General features: G+C 46.5%; 1 protein-coding gene across 1 annotated transcript in view; it reads right to left on the bottom strand.

Annotated features, from left to right (window-relative positions):
* The window catches only part of MIPEP (mitochondrial intermediate peptidase), an 85,576-nt gene that overhangs the window by 64,538 nt on the left and 8,595 nt on the right, over positions 1 to 12,443 (bottom strand). Inside the window, exons 4-7 of the mRNA XM_070380514.1 lie at positions 11,244 to 11,330; positions 6,734 to 6,797; positions 4,563 to 4,745; positions 3,707 to 3,863 (exon numbers count right to left, since the gene is read on the bottom strand). Of these exons, the coding sequence (XP_070236615.1) occupies positions 3,707 to 3,863; positions 4,563 to 4,745; positions 6,734 to 6,797; positions 11,244 to 11,330 (491 nt within the window). The remainder of the gene's footprint in view (positions 1 to 3,706; positions 3,864 to 4,562; positions 4,746 to 6,733; positions 6,798 to 11,243; positions 11,331 to 12,443) is intronic.

Here is a 12,443-nt window from a genome sequence, read left to right as displayed (position 1 = left end):
ACCCGAACTCGTGTCCATTGAGTCAGTGATGCCATTCAATCATCTCATCCTCAGTCGTCTTGTCCCCTTCTCCTCCCACCCTCAATCGTTCCCAGCATCACGATCTTTTCAAATGAGTCAGCTCTTCGCATCAGGTGGCCAAAGTATTGGAGTTTCAGCTTCAATATCAGTCCTTCCAATGAACACCCAGGACTGATCTCCTTTAGGATGGACTGGTTGGATCTCCTTGCAGTCCAAGGGACTCTCAAGAGTCCTCTCCAACACCATAGTTCAAAAGCATCGATTCTTCGGTGCTCAGCTTTCTTTATAGTCCAACTCTCACACCCATACACGACTACTGGAAAAACCACAGCCTTGACTAGATGGACCTTTGTTGACAAAGTAATGTCTCTGCTTTTTAGTATGCTGTCTAGGTTGGTCATAACTTTCTTTCCAAGGAGTAAGCGTCTATTAATTTCATGGCTGCAGTCACCATCTGCAGTGATTTTGGAGCCCAAAAATACAAAGTCAGCCACTGTTTCCAATGTTTCCCCTTCTATTTCCCATGAAGTGATAGGACCAGATGCCATGATCTTAGTTTTCTGAATGTTGAGCTTTAAGCCAACTTTTTCACTCTCCACTTTCACTTTCATCAAGAAGCTCTTTAGTTCTTCTTCACTTTCTGCCATAAGGGTGGTGTCATCTGCATATCTGAGGTTATTGATATTTATTCTGGCAATCTTGATTCCAGCTCGTGCTTCATCGAGCCCAGGGTTTCTCATGATGTACTCTGCATATAAGTTAAATAAGCAGGGTGACCAATATACAGCCTTGACATACTCCTTTTCCTATTTGGAACCAGTCTGTTGTTCCATGTCCAGTTCTAACTGTTGTTTCCTGATCTGCATACAGGTTTCTCAAGAGGCAGGTCAGGTGGTCTGGTATTCCCATCTCTTGAAGAATTTTCCAGTTTATTGTGATCCACACAGTCAAAGGCTTTGGCATAGTCAATAAAGCAGAAATTGATGTTTTTTTGGAACTCTCTTGCTTTTTCCATGATCCAGCAGATGTTGGCAATTTGATCTCTGGTTCCTCTGCCTTTTGTAAAACCAGCTTGAACATTTGGAATTTCACAGTTCACGTACTGTTGAAGCCTGGCTTGGAGAATTTTGAGCATTACTTTACTAGCGTGTGAGATGAGTGCAATTGTGAGGTAGTTTGAGCATTCTTTGCATTGCCTTTCTTTGGGATTGGAATGAAAACTGACCTTTTCCAGTCCTGTGGCCACTGCTGAGTTTTCCAGATTTGCTGGCATATTGAGTGCAGCACTTTCACAGCATCATCTTTTAGGATTTGAAATAGCTCAACTGGAATTCCATCACCTCCACTAGTTTTGTTCGTAGTAATGCTTCCTAAGGCCCACCTGACTTCACATTCCAGGATGTCTGGCTCCAGGTGAGGGACCACACTATCATGATTATCTTGGTCGTGAAGATCTTTTTTGTATAGTTCTTCTGTGTATTCTTGCCATCTCTTTCTAATATCTTCTGCTTCTGTTAGGTCCATACCATTTCTGTCCTTTATTGAGCCCGTCTTTGCATGAAATGTTCGCGTGGTATCTGCAGTTTTCTTGAAGAGATCTCTAGTCTTTCCCATTCTATTATTTTCCTCTATTTCTTTGCATTGATCACTGAGAAAGGCTTTCTTATTTCTCCTTGCTATTCTTTGGAACTCTGAGTTCAAATGGGTATATCTTTCCTTTTTGCTTTTGCTTTTCACTTCTCTTCTTTTCACAGCTATTTGTAAGGCCTCCTCAGATAGCCATTTTGCTTTTTTGGATTTCTTTTTCTTGGGGATGGTCTTGATTCCTGTCTCCTGTATAATGTCATGAATCTCTGTCCATAGTTCATCAGGCACTCTGTCTACAGATCTAGTCCCTTAAATCTATTTCTCACTTCTACTGTATAATCATAAGAGATTTGATTTAGGTCATACCGGAATGGTCTAGTGGTTTTCCCCACTTCCTGCAATTTAAGTCTGCATTTGGCAATAAGGAGTTCATGATCTGAGCCACAGTCAACTCCTGGTCTTATTTTTCTGACTATAGAGCTTCTCCATCTTTGGCTGCAAAGAATATAATCAATCTGATTTCAGTACTGACCACCTGGTGATGTCCATGTGTAGAGTCTTCTCTTGGGCTGTTGGAAGAGGGTGTTTGCTATGACCAGTGCGTTCTCTTGGCAAAACTCTATTAGCTTTTGCCCTGCTTCGTTCTGTACTCCAAGGCCAAATTTGCCTGTTGCTCCAGGTATTTCTTGACTTCCTACTTTTGCATTTCAGTCCCCTACAATAAAAAGGACATTTTTGGGGGGTTCTAGAAGGTCTTGTAACTCTTCATAGAACCATTCAACTTCCAACTTCTTCAGCATTACTGGTCAGGGCATAGACTTGAATTATTGTGATACTGAATGGTTTGCCTTGGATACGAACAGAGATCATTCTGTCATTTTTGAGACTGCATCCAAGTACTGCATTTCAGACTCTTGTTGACTATGATGGCTACTCCATTTCTTCTGAGGGATTCTTGCCCACAGTAGTAGAGATAATAGTCATCTGAGTTAAATTCACCCATTCCAGTCCATTTTAGTTTGCTAATTCCTAGAATGTCGATGTTCACTCTTGCCATCTCCTGTTGACCACTTCCAATTTGCCTTGATTCATGGACCTAACATTCCAGGTTCCTATGCAATATTGCTCTTTACAGCATTGGACCTTGCTTCCAACACCAGTCACATCCACAACTGGGTGTTGTTTTTGCTTTGGCTCCGTCTATTCATTCTTTCTGGAATTATTCCTCCACTGATCTCCAGTAGCATATTGGGCACCTACCGACCTGGGGAGTTCATCTTTCAGTGTCCTATTTTTTGCCTTTTCATATTATTCATGGGGTTCTCAAGGCCAGAATACTGAAGTCGTTTGCCATTCCCTTCTCCAGTGGACTACATTCTGTCAGACCTCTCCACCATGACCCATCTGTCTTGGGTGGCCCCACACAGCATGGCTTAGTTTCACTGAGTTAGACAAAGAGCGGCGGCTGCGCAGCGCAGGAGCTACCCCACGTCCAAGATCAGGAGCGGCGGCCGTGAGGAGCTACCCCACATCCAAGGTCAGGAGCGGCGGCCATGAGAAGCTACCCTATGTCCAAGGTCAGGAGTGGCGGCCGTGAGGGGCTACCCCATGTCCAAGGTCAGGACCACTGGCCATGAGGAGACACCCAACGTCCAAGGTCAGGAGGAGTGGCCGTGAGAAGATACCCCATGTCCAAGGTAAGGAGAAGTGGTTGCGCTTTGCTGGAGCAGCCATGAAGAGATACCCCACGTCAAAGGTAAGAGAAACCCAAGTAAGATGGTAGGCGCTGAGAGAGGGCATTAGAGGGCAGACAGACTGAAACCACAATTACAGAAAACTAGCCAATCTGATCCCATGGACCACAGCCTTGTCTAACTCAGTGACTTACTCAAAGTGCACATAAAGTACACTAGTTGTACAAATATATTCCAAATGATTAGGTCTGTTTAAAAATCATTCCTAATAAAGAAACAAAGTATCTTAGTAACTGGTCTCCGAGTATATTAAAAATAGCACAGTAACTTTAGCTATTTAGAGTCAGAAGTTCAGCTTCATAAAAGCCCTGTTTTGTCCTTAAGAGTTGGGTAAACAGGCTCACCTGGACTTTGGGCGATTGTTCCCTGGAGGGCCCTGTGGGAGTAGGTAGGATATCCTACCAACTTTGCCAGGAGGTCTCTGCTGCTGAGCAACTCTTCTAGACGTTTCAATTGACCAGCATTGGGATAAAGAAAAATTTTATAAGCAGCTTCTCGCACCTATGTTTAAAAAGTGGATGGTAAAAGACACACATACCAAGATACAAAGTCCTATATGATCATAACACACGCTACCTCCCACCACTTTACTCTGCAGGTAAGCAATGCTTAAACACAAGGCCTTACACAGGCTGGATGAAGCTTCTGGGCTCATCACCGAGTGTGGGAGACACATCGCACTTGGCCCGAGTTCTCCGCTACAGGCAGAGGGGCAGGGGGCCGAGGTTCTACCTGGCACACGTGAGACACCATCAACCAGGTGACGTGAGACTACGTGCATTAGAGTATGAGTCCCCGGAATGGCCAGCGCTGCTGTCGCTCACCATACTTTGCAAATGAGGAACTATTTAGAACAGGAATAATCAAACCATTTCCCTGATAGTTCAGCTGGTAAAGAATCTGCCTGCAATGCAGGAGACCCCAGTTGGATCCCTGGGTTGGGAAGATCCCCTGGAGAAGGGAAAGGCTACCCAATCCAGTGTTCTGGCCTGGAGAATTCCATGGACTGTACAGTCCATGGGGTCGCAGAGAGTCGGAAAAAACAGTTTTTCACAGAATTAATCATCCCTAGTCAATTTTTAGTGCTTAGTAAACATTAATGTATTTTTAAAGGTGTGATCATGTGATCCCCGAATTTCAGGGTCACAAGCCATGGCCCCAGACGAGGCCGGAACTACGCAGAGGACGGAGCCCACGCACCAAGTCGTCGGGCGCTTCTGCGCGCAGACTGTCCACCACCGCGTGGTCCCCAGCCAGCTCGAAGTGATGCCGGATGCCTTCGGGCAGGAGGCGCTTCTCAATCGTGTTGGGCAAGTGGGTTCCCATGAGAAATGCACTGCTCAGATCCAAGATTTTAACGTTCAGGTCCACAGCTCTTTTACGCTGTATGTGGGGGTAGTCAAGTTATTTAAAGTAACATTTCACAACAAATCAGTAATCTATAAAGATGCCAATCAACATATAAAGTTGAATTTTAATTTAGTAAGGTATTAACTAAGTGATAAAATGAATACCGAATACTGAATCATAATGTTTAATACACAATAACTGTCTGCAAATGCTGACTCTGTGCTTTTGGTAGGTGTTTCATATCCTCACCAGGAAGCATCCTAATGTTTCTACAGCGCTTCTGTACTTTCAGATGTGCGTAACTCCCGGAGTTCTAGTTCATGTCTAGGTCATACAACATGTCTGTGAAATGAACAGCGGGAGGTACAGTCCTTCCCTGGCTCCGAAAACACCCTAGTTAAGAGAGGAAGGGAGCAGTGGGCTGGATGAATCTGTCTGATATGACAGTATCTGAGGCACAGATTAGAAACCAGACTCAGCCTTAAGAGATGAGATACAAGGGCAAGGGAAGGAAGGTGCAATTAACGCAGCTCTTCAGTGAAGTGTGGTGAAGGGCGCTTGCAAAGCTCAGCCAGGCTTGCTGGAGTGGCCACAGGAGGGCAGCAGCCCAGAGGCGAGGTGGGGTGGGCTGGACCCGCTTCACAGGGGCGGGTGGGAGACCACAGGCCCCAGCTGTGCATCTGGCAGTTTCCAGTCTGTGCCAGTCACGACGGACAGAGCGGAGCAGATCTTCTCCTTGGTCACCCCTAGGACACAGGCTCCTGAGCGAACCTGTGCTGTCACCGGGGCACCCCATGTTTGGGATCAAACTTAAAAACCGTTGCCCACATAACTGGTTAGGTCTCCTGGGGACAAGGAGGAATCTTCAGTTGCTCGTCACGGGACGGCCAAACAGGCCCCGGACTCATGACGGGCTTCACGTGACACCACAGGCAAGCCTTCCCGGGGAAGGGGCAACGGCTATGGACAGATGCTAAACTGTACTGTGACCCTGAAGGATGACCAAGCGTATTTCTTAAAAGATAAATATAAACATGAACAGAACAGGTATACCCTTGATAAGACATTAGAAAAGATGAACTGTATCTTAGTAACAAAAATTTCAGTATAGAAAAATCAAACTTCATGGGGAAAATGACTTTTCAGATGATTACTCTTTGCCTGTTTTGTTTCTGATGTGGCCATCTGTCACCACCTACTGGTGACCAGGGGAAAAACAAGACAATGAAGATAACTGGAAATTATACTCTAGTTTCAAAATTTTTCCTCAAAGCCTTTACTACTTAAAACAAAAAAGTGATAAAATTAGTTATTTCAAAGAATTGATCACCTGTTACAACCCCTGGAAAAATAAAACCTGTTTCCTGACTTCGCCAACAGTCTGCTAAGCATGTCATTTCATCCTTCAAGGAGAATTAAACATGCAAACACACAGTACTTGGAGCTCTGCAAATATTTTGAAACTGTTATATTTATTATATGACTGCTTAACGACACACTTCCTCGAATTTAAACTTTTTAATTATATTCACGAGACCTTAAAATGTAAGTAAGGAATAACCTGGAAAGAATATAGCAAGAACACAGGCCTTCGTGGCTTACAGGTCATGTTGGCAGCTTTATGTCGAGTTCTCTTAAAAAGTGTGCCACATCCCCCGTGCCCTGTCCAAGAGCAGCCCCCAGAGAAGAGACACGGAAGTGACCAGAAAGGATCTCGCAGGTGTGTCCAGAGCAGGGATCACGTGACGACACACCTGCGCTGCGTCTCGATGACGCTTCTGTGTGTCCGCGTGGAGACACTCATCTTCAGGTTTCCTCCTCACTCGTGGTCCTTCCTGACACGGCCCATCTCACCCCACCTCCACGACACCTGAAACACCCCACTGTCTCGAGTCATTCCTTGATTCTAAATTACCGAGGTGACAGGCCAGCTTTCATAGAGCACTCAACATTCAGGAACGTTATTGACAACACACCAACCAAGTACCAGCTAAACAAGAGGAGCTGAAACACGAAGTTACCTTTTCTCGGTCTAGATGGATTCCACTGATTTCAAAATCGAACATAAACAGTTCGGCCACTCGCCTATAAATAAAATAAGTGCCAGGTCAGAACAGGTAATGATAATTAAACAAAATCAGTTTTTTGCAAAATGAATCCATCCTTTTCAACTTTACTGCCAAAATGCCAGATGTTTCAACACACATACACATGATTTTTCTGAAACCAGGAGCTTAATGTCTCAGGAATCAGGAAAAACAGCTGGCCGGCCGGGAGTTACGCCCCCTTGTGCATGATACGGTATCACATACATCATGCAGACTGTACAGGCCTTAGACTGAGTGAAATGAATGAGTTACTCCAAGGAGACCATTTTTTCTGCATTTTTTTCCCTAGAGGAAATGGACATCTTTTCAACTGTCTATCCTCTACAGTATCTGTTGCACACTACACTTGAGCACCAAACAAGCACTGTGGACCACACACACACGCACGCCTGCTGGCATGAACGTGTGCACGCGGACCTGTGCCACGCCTCCTACTCAGCACGTGTACTGAACAGAACTCTACTCCACACTGCTCCTGGGCAAAGACTGCTATGCTGAAATAAGTCCATCAGGTGTACTGCAGAACGTGAAAAACAGTTATGATTAGCTTTTCCTGTAGGAGCTTACTCCTTTATTCAGAGCACAGACCTGTGAACACCACTGTGATAATTACTTATCTCAACTCCATCTAAATCCCAATCATTAAAAATATAAAATGGTTTATGCTTGGACAGTTTTTCAAAGGCTTTCTGCATCAGAGTCTCAGTTTCTCGTCCAGCCAGTGGCAGCTACTCAGAGCATCACTCTTTGATGCCATGGTGGAAACAGACTCCGTGGGCTCAGGAGGATGGTTTGCTTCCTTCTTAATCCTGCTACACAGCGGGAGCCGAGCTCAACTGGAACATGTCTTTCTGTCAGCAGTATTTTTTTTTTTAACTACTTTTTTCTGGATTAAGTTATCCAAGTATTTGATCTACTCTGCTGCTCTCCTTGACTTTTCACAATAGGGACATTCTTCTTGCTGATGACCGTGCTGATACGCTGAATGAACAGAACTATTACCAGTGTACACTTACTGCACACTGCTCCACGTTTAACAGCCATCTGTTGCTATTCCCTATTTTGTGGATAAGGGTTTCAGGAAAAGAATACCCATTTTTCTGTAAGACAGTTCACTTTTTTCTTTTTAGGTAATGTGTAAGGCATCAAAACATAGTAACTATATTAATCCTTCAGCATATAAGTAACACCTGTCCTGAGCTTCGCAGGTGACTCAGTGGTACAGAATCCACCTGCCAATGCAGGAGACCTAGGTTCGATCTCTAGGTTGGGATGATCCCCTGGAGAAGGAAATGGCAACCCACTCCAGTACTCCTGCCTGGAGAATCCCATGGAGAAAGGAGTCTGGTGGGCTACAGGCCATGGCGTCACAGAGAGTCAAACACAACTGAGTGACTAAACAACCAAAACAACAAACACTTGCCCTATCATTTATCCTGACTCTTAAATCTGGAAGGGCTTTGCTACACCAAAGCTTGCAACTTTTATACAATCAAATCAGTCTTTCCTTTTGTGTCTGGTTTTGGTATCACGTGAAGAAAGATCTTCCACATTCCAAGTTATCAACACTTTGGGGATTTCTTTTTTTTTTAATATTTAAATCTTAATTTACTTTTCCATTGGCCGGCAATGGCACCCCACTCCAGTACTCTTGCCTGGAAAATCCCATGGATGGAGGAGCCTGGTGGGCTGCAGTCCATGGGGTTGCTGAGGGTCAGACACGACTGAGCAACTTCACTTTCACTTTTCACTTTCATGCATTGGAGAAGGAAATGGCAACCCACTCCAGTGTTCTTGCCTGGAGAATCCCAGGGACGGGGGTGCCTCGTGGGCTGCCGTCAATGGGGTCGCACAGAGTCGGACACAACTGAAGCGACTTAGCAGCAGCAACATCACTTACTGAAAACCAAGCTTTTCCTTCCAGATATGAAGTGACAGTTCTATCATGTATTAAATACAGTCCTATGCATTTGTGTCTGGTCAGACTTTTCTCTATTCTCTCACTGAACTAACGGACTCTTCAGGTGTAAGTATAACGCTATTTTAAATATAGTATCTTTATGTGTCTCATTACCAGTGCAAGTCCTCTCTGTAGCATTTTTCTCTACTAGATTTTTCCTGCTTGTCCTGGCATATTTTTTATGACTTCAAAATCATTTTAAATAACAATAAAAATCGTCCTAGGTATAAGTTGGATACTATCAAACTTAGAGACCAGTAGATAACGCTGACATTTCTTCTTATCAAGAATACAGCATGTTTCTCCATTTAAACATCTTTCACGCCTCCCAGGATGGATGCATACGTGCGCGCGTGCAGGCTTGCAGCCTGCCCTCCAGAGTGTACTCCATGCTGCCTCACAGCTTTTGTGGCTCTCATGACTCTAGGACTTGCCCTCCATTCTGTTTTCTGGAGAGTGTGCTTATTATATTCTCTGCAAACAAGGAAGCTCTTGATGGTTCTAGACAACCCCAAGTGAAACAGGTTTCTTTATGGCCAGGCTTCTCTGAGACTCTGATGTACTGAGATTTTCCAAGAGGGGAAAATGTATTAATATGCGTGATTTCCAAACTTACTGACCAATGGGTCCCTTCTGGCAATACTCTGATACCTCACAGAACTAGTGTTTCAAGGAAGGCACTAATGATAAGATGGTACCATTTCTCCTACACAGGACCTTATCATGATGGATATTGAGTCTCTAATGCTCTATCTCAGCCACTGTAGGCTCCTCTGTCTCTCTCGAGGTGCCTCCTGGGTGCTGGCCAACACTCCCAGTGATGGACAAGCGCCATGACAGCCCAGTAATCATCACTTCCAAGTCTTGTTTCCGCCCACTCACAAGGCATCCTTCTTTTCTAGAATACAGATCTTCTACCCAGCTTATTTTTCTCAATGTGTTTATCATTCTGTTATTTTAAGAATCCTATTGGCATTTTAGTAACATTGAGAAATGTGCGCTTCCCAGGTGGTTCAGTGGTGAGGAATCCGCCTGCGAATGCAGGAGACATGGGTTCAATCCCTGATCTGGAAGGATCCCACGTGCCACAGGGTAACTAAGCCCGTGCATAACAACTACTGAGACCGTGTTCTAGAGCCCAGGAGCTGCAACTACTGAGCCCGTGTGTCCCAGAACCTGTGCTCCACAACAAGAGAAGCCACTGCAACGCAAAGCCCACAGACAACCAGAGAGTAGCTCCCACTCGCCACACTAGGGAAAGCCCACAAGCAGCAAGGTAGACCCAGGGCAGCCAAAAAGAGATACAAAAGAAAGGTAACAGAAATGTGGCCCATGTCCAGGTACCACAAGTCCTCCGTACCCCAAATGGTCCACCAGTCCACTTCCATTTCTATACATTGAATACAAGAAAGCAAAGCTTCAGTAAAGTCAGATTATGAATAACCCGTTGTTACTCAAAGTCAGTAGCAGCTGAGTAAAATCCGGCACAAATAGCAGGCATTCAACTTCAAATCACCTCGCTAACAGAAGCAGTAACAGTAAAATCACGATCAAGACAGGTCACTGTGCTGGTGCAGCCTGCTTCACCCGTACCGTGAGCGTCAGGATCGCTGAAGGGAGTCAGGACTGCAGATACCTGTCCACAGGCAGATAGGTGAAAAGCCCCTCCCTGCCTCTTGGCCAGCATGTCACCCACACATCAGATCAACACAGGACGCCAGGGGACAGGGTTCACTGGGGGTCACAGGCATGGGTGGAGACAGGAGAACAGAAGCAGGAAGAACCAAGCAAGTGTCTCATAAATAAAAAAATATACAAGTACAAATAGGCTCACACAAAAAATTAATCTCTGTGCCTTGATACAAATGATACATAGATGAGTTAATGACAAACTATGATATTTTATAATACATCTGAGCAAAGAAATATAATATACAAAATCCTATATCAAATATATTTGTATATTGAGCTACAAAAGAGGTCTTTTCAACTAATAAATGGTATGAATCAAAGCCGACCATCTCAAGGATCTGGACATCCACCAGTAAATGAATCCAATTTGCTTGTATCTTCTGCTGTATCTGTGATGGAACTTTAGGAATGCAGCTGAATAGAATGGTCAGCCTTGCAGCACCTCCTCCAGGCCACGGCTGGGGAGATGCTGAGAAGCGTAGGGAGCAGGACAGACGTGGCCCCGCCCTCGTGGAGCCTCCCATCCAGCGGCTGGGAGATGCTGACCGGACCCACCGGCAGAGGAGAGGCTGCTGGAACGACAGGGCCAAGAGAAGCAGGAGGACAGGGTGAGACGGCACAGAGCTCTCAGAGCAGGGACGCCATCTGAGCAGTGTCCATCACCCGGGAGAAACCACCTGGACAGACGGGCTCTGAGGGCAGAGACGCCTGGGGCGGCTGCCAAGCTCACGTCCAAAGTCACAAGCACAATGAACACAAAGGAAGCAGTACCTGGTTTCTGGATCAAGGGAATCCACAAGTTTCTTATCAGCTAGTAACCTCTGCAAACTTTGATATAATTCCACATTTGTGTTCAACCTAGAAAAATTACAAATGAAAAAAATTAAATGATTTTCTAGTACCGTCTGGTTTGGCTTTACATCAAGAGAACAGTGTCAAGTTCTAGCGCAAACCTGGCCAGAGGCCAAAGGCTTGGGCCATTGTTTCATTTCTTCCTTCCGATCAGGAATAGCACAACCACTGTTAGTACAGGGAAGGCAGCATGCGAGAACAATGTGTCCTAGGAGGTAAAAGTATAAACCTAAAGCCACATGCAACAGCTGCAGCCAGAAGAGCAGATAAGGCCTGAGCCCACCCCCATCGAGAGTCAGCCTCGAGGGGTCAAGCGAAGACACTGGGCCAACACTCCGGACACCTCTCAACAGGCCGCAGCTCCGGCCGTCCACCCCGGAGCCAGGAGTGTAGGGCCCATAGTGCAGGTTGTGCCCAGGGCCCGGCAGACAAGAGTCCAGCCCGATGCCCGGGGCTCCCGCTCATCTCCGGGGAGCCCCTGCTCCCGCCCTGTCACCACACCGGGGTCCCAGCTTGCAGAGACCAGTTCACCCATCGAGGAGCCAGTTTTCACAGCCACCGTCCCCAAGAGGGCGAGAGCTGCTGGTGGGGGACAGCACGGCAGCCCCCGCGCCCGCCAAGAGCCCCTCTCTCCCAGCCGCCTCTGGTCTCAGAGACACAGGCCCTGATGTCTCAGCTGGGGAGCCTGACACCCTTCCTGGCGGGCATCCTGCCCCCTCCCTGTTACCATAACAAGCACACTTAGTTTACTTCAGAATCACTTTAAAACGACAGACTCTACCCCAGCCCGGCCTGCCGCGCCACCCACGTCACCTTTATGGTCTCCCCAGGGCCAGCCCCGGGGGCCGCAAGGCCACCACATGGAGGTGAGCCACTGGCCTCGCCCCGCGGACCCAGCATCTGGGCGACAGCGCTTTAACCACCACCTGCCCGAGATGCTAAAGGGCCCATAAACCAGCGGGAGGAGGATCCCGGGCACCCGCTGTGCCCGACCCCCGCCCCCGCCCCATCACAGGCGTTTTAGTCACCGTCTCCCCTTCTCACAGCAACCCCGAGAGCAGATCACCGTGCCAGCCCTTGATAGGACGAGGACCAAGTGACGGGACGGCAGGGAAGCAG

Source organism: Bos mutus, chromosome 12, assembly GCF_027580195.1.
Source record: "Bos mutus isolate GX-2022 chromosome 12, NWIPB_WYAK_1.1, whole genome shotgun sequence".
In the NCBI taxonomy this organism is placed as follows: domain Eukaryota; kingdom Metazoa; phylum Chordata; class Mammalia; order Artiodactyla; family Bovidae; genus Bos; species Bos mutus.
Note: the sequence above shows the minus strand (reverse complement) of the source record. Positions and strands in the feature narration are given on the sequence as shown.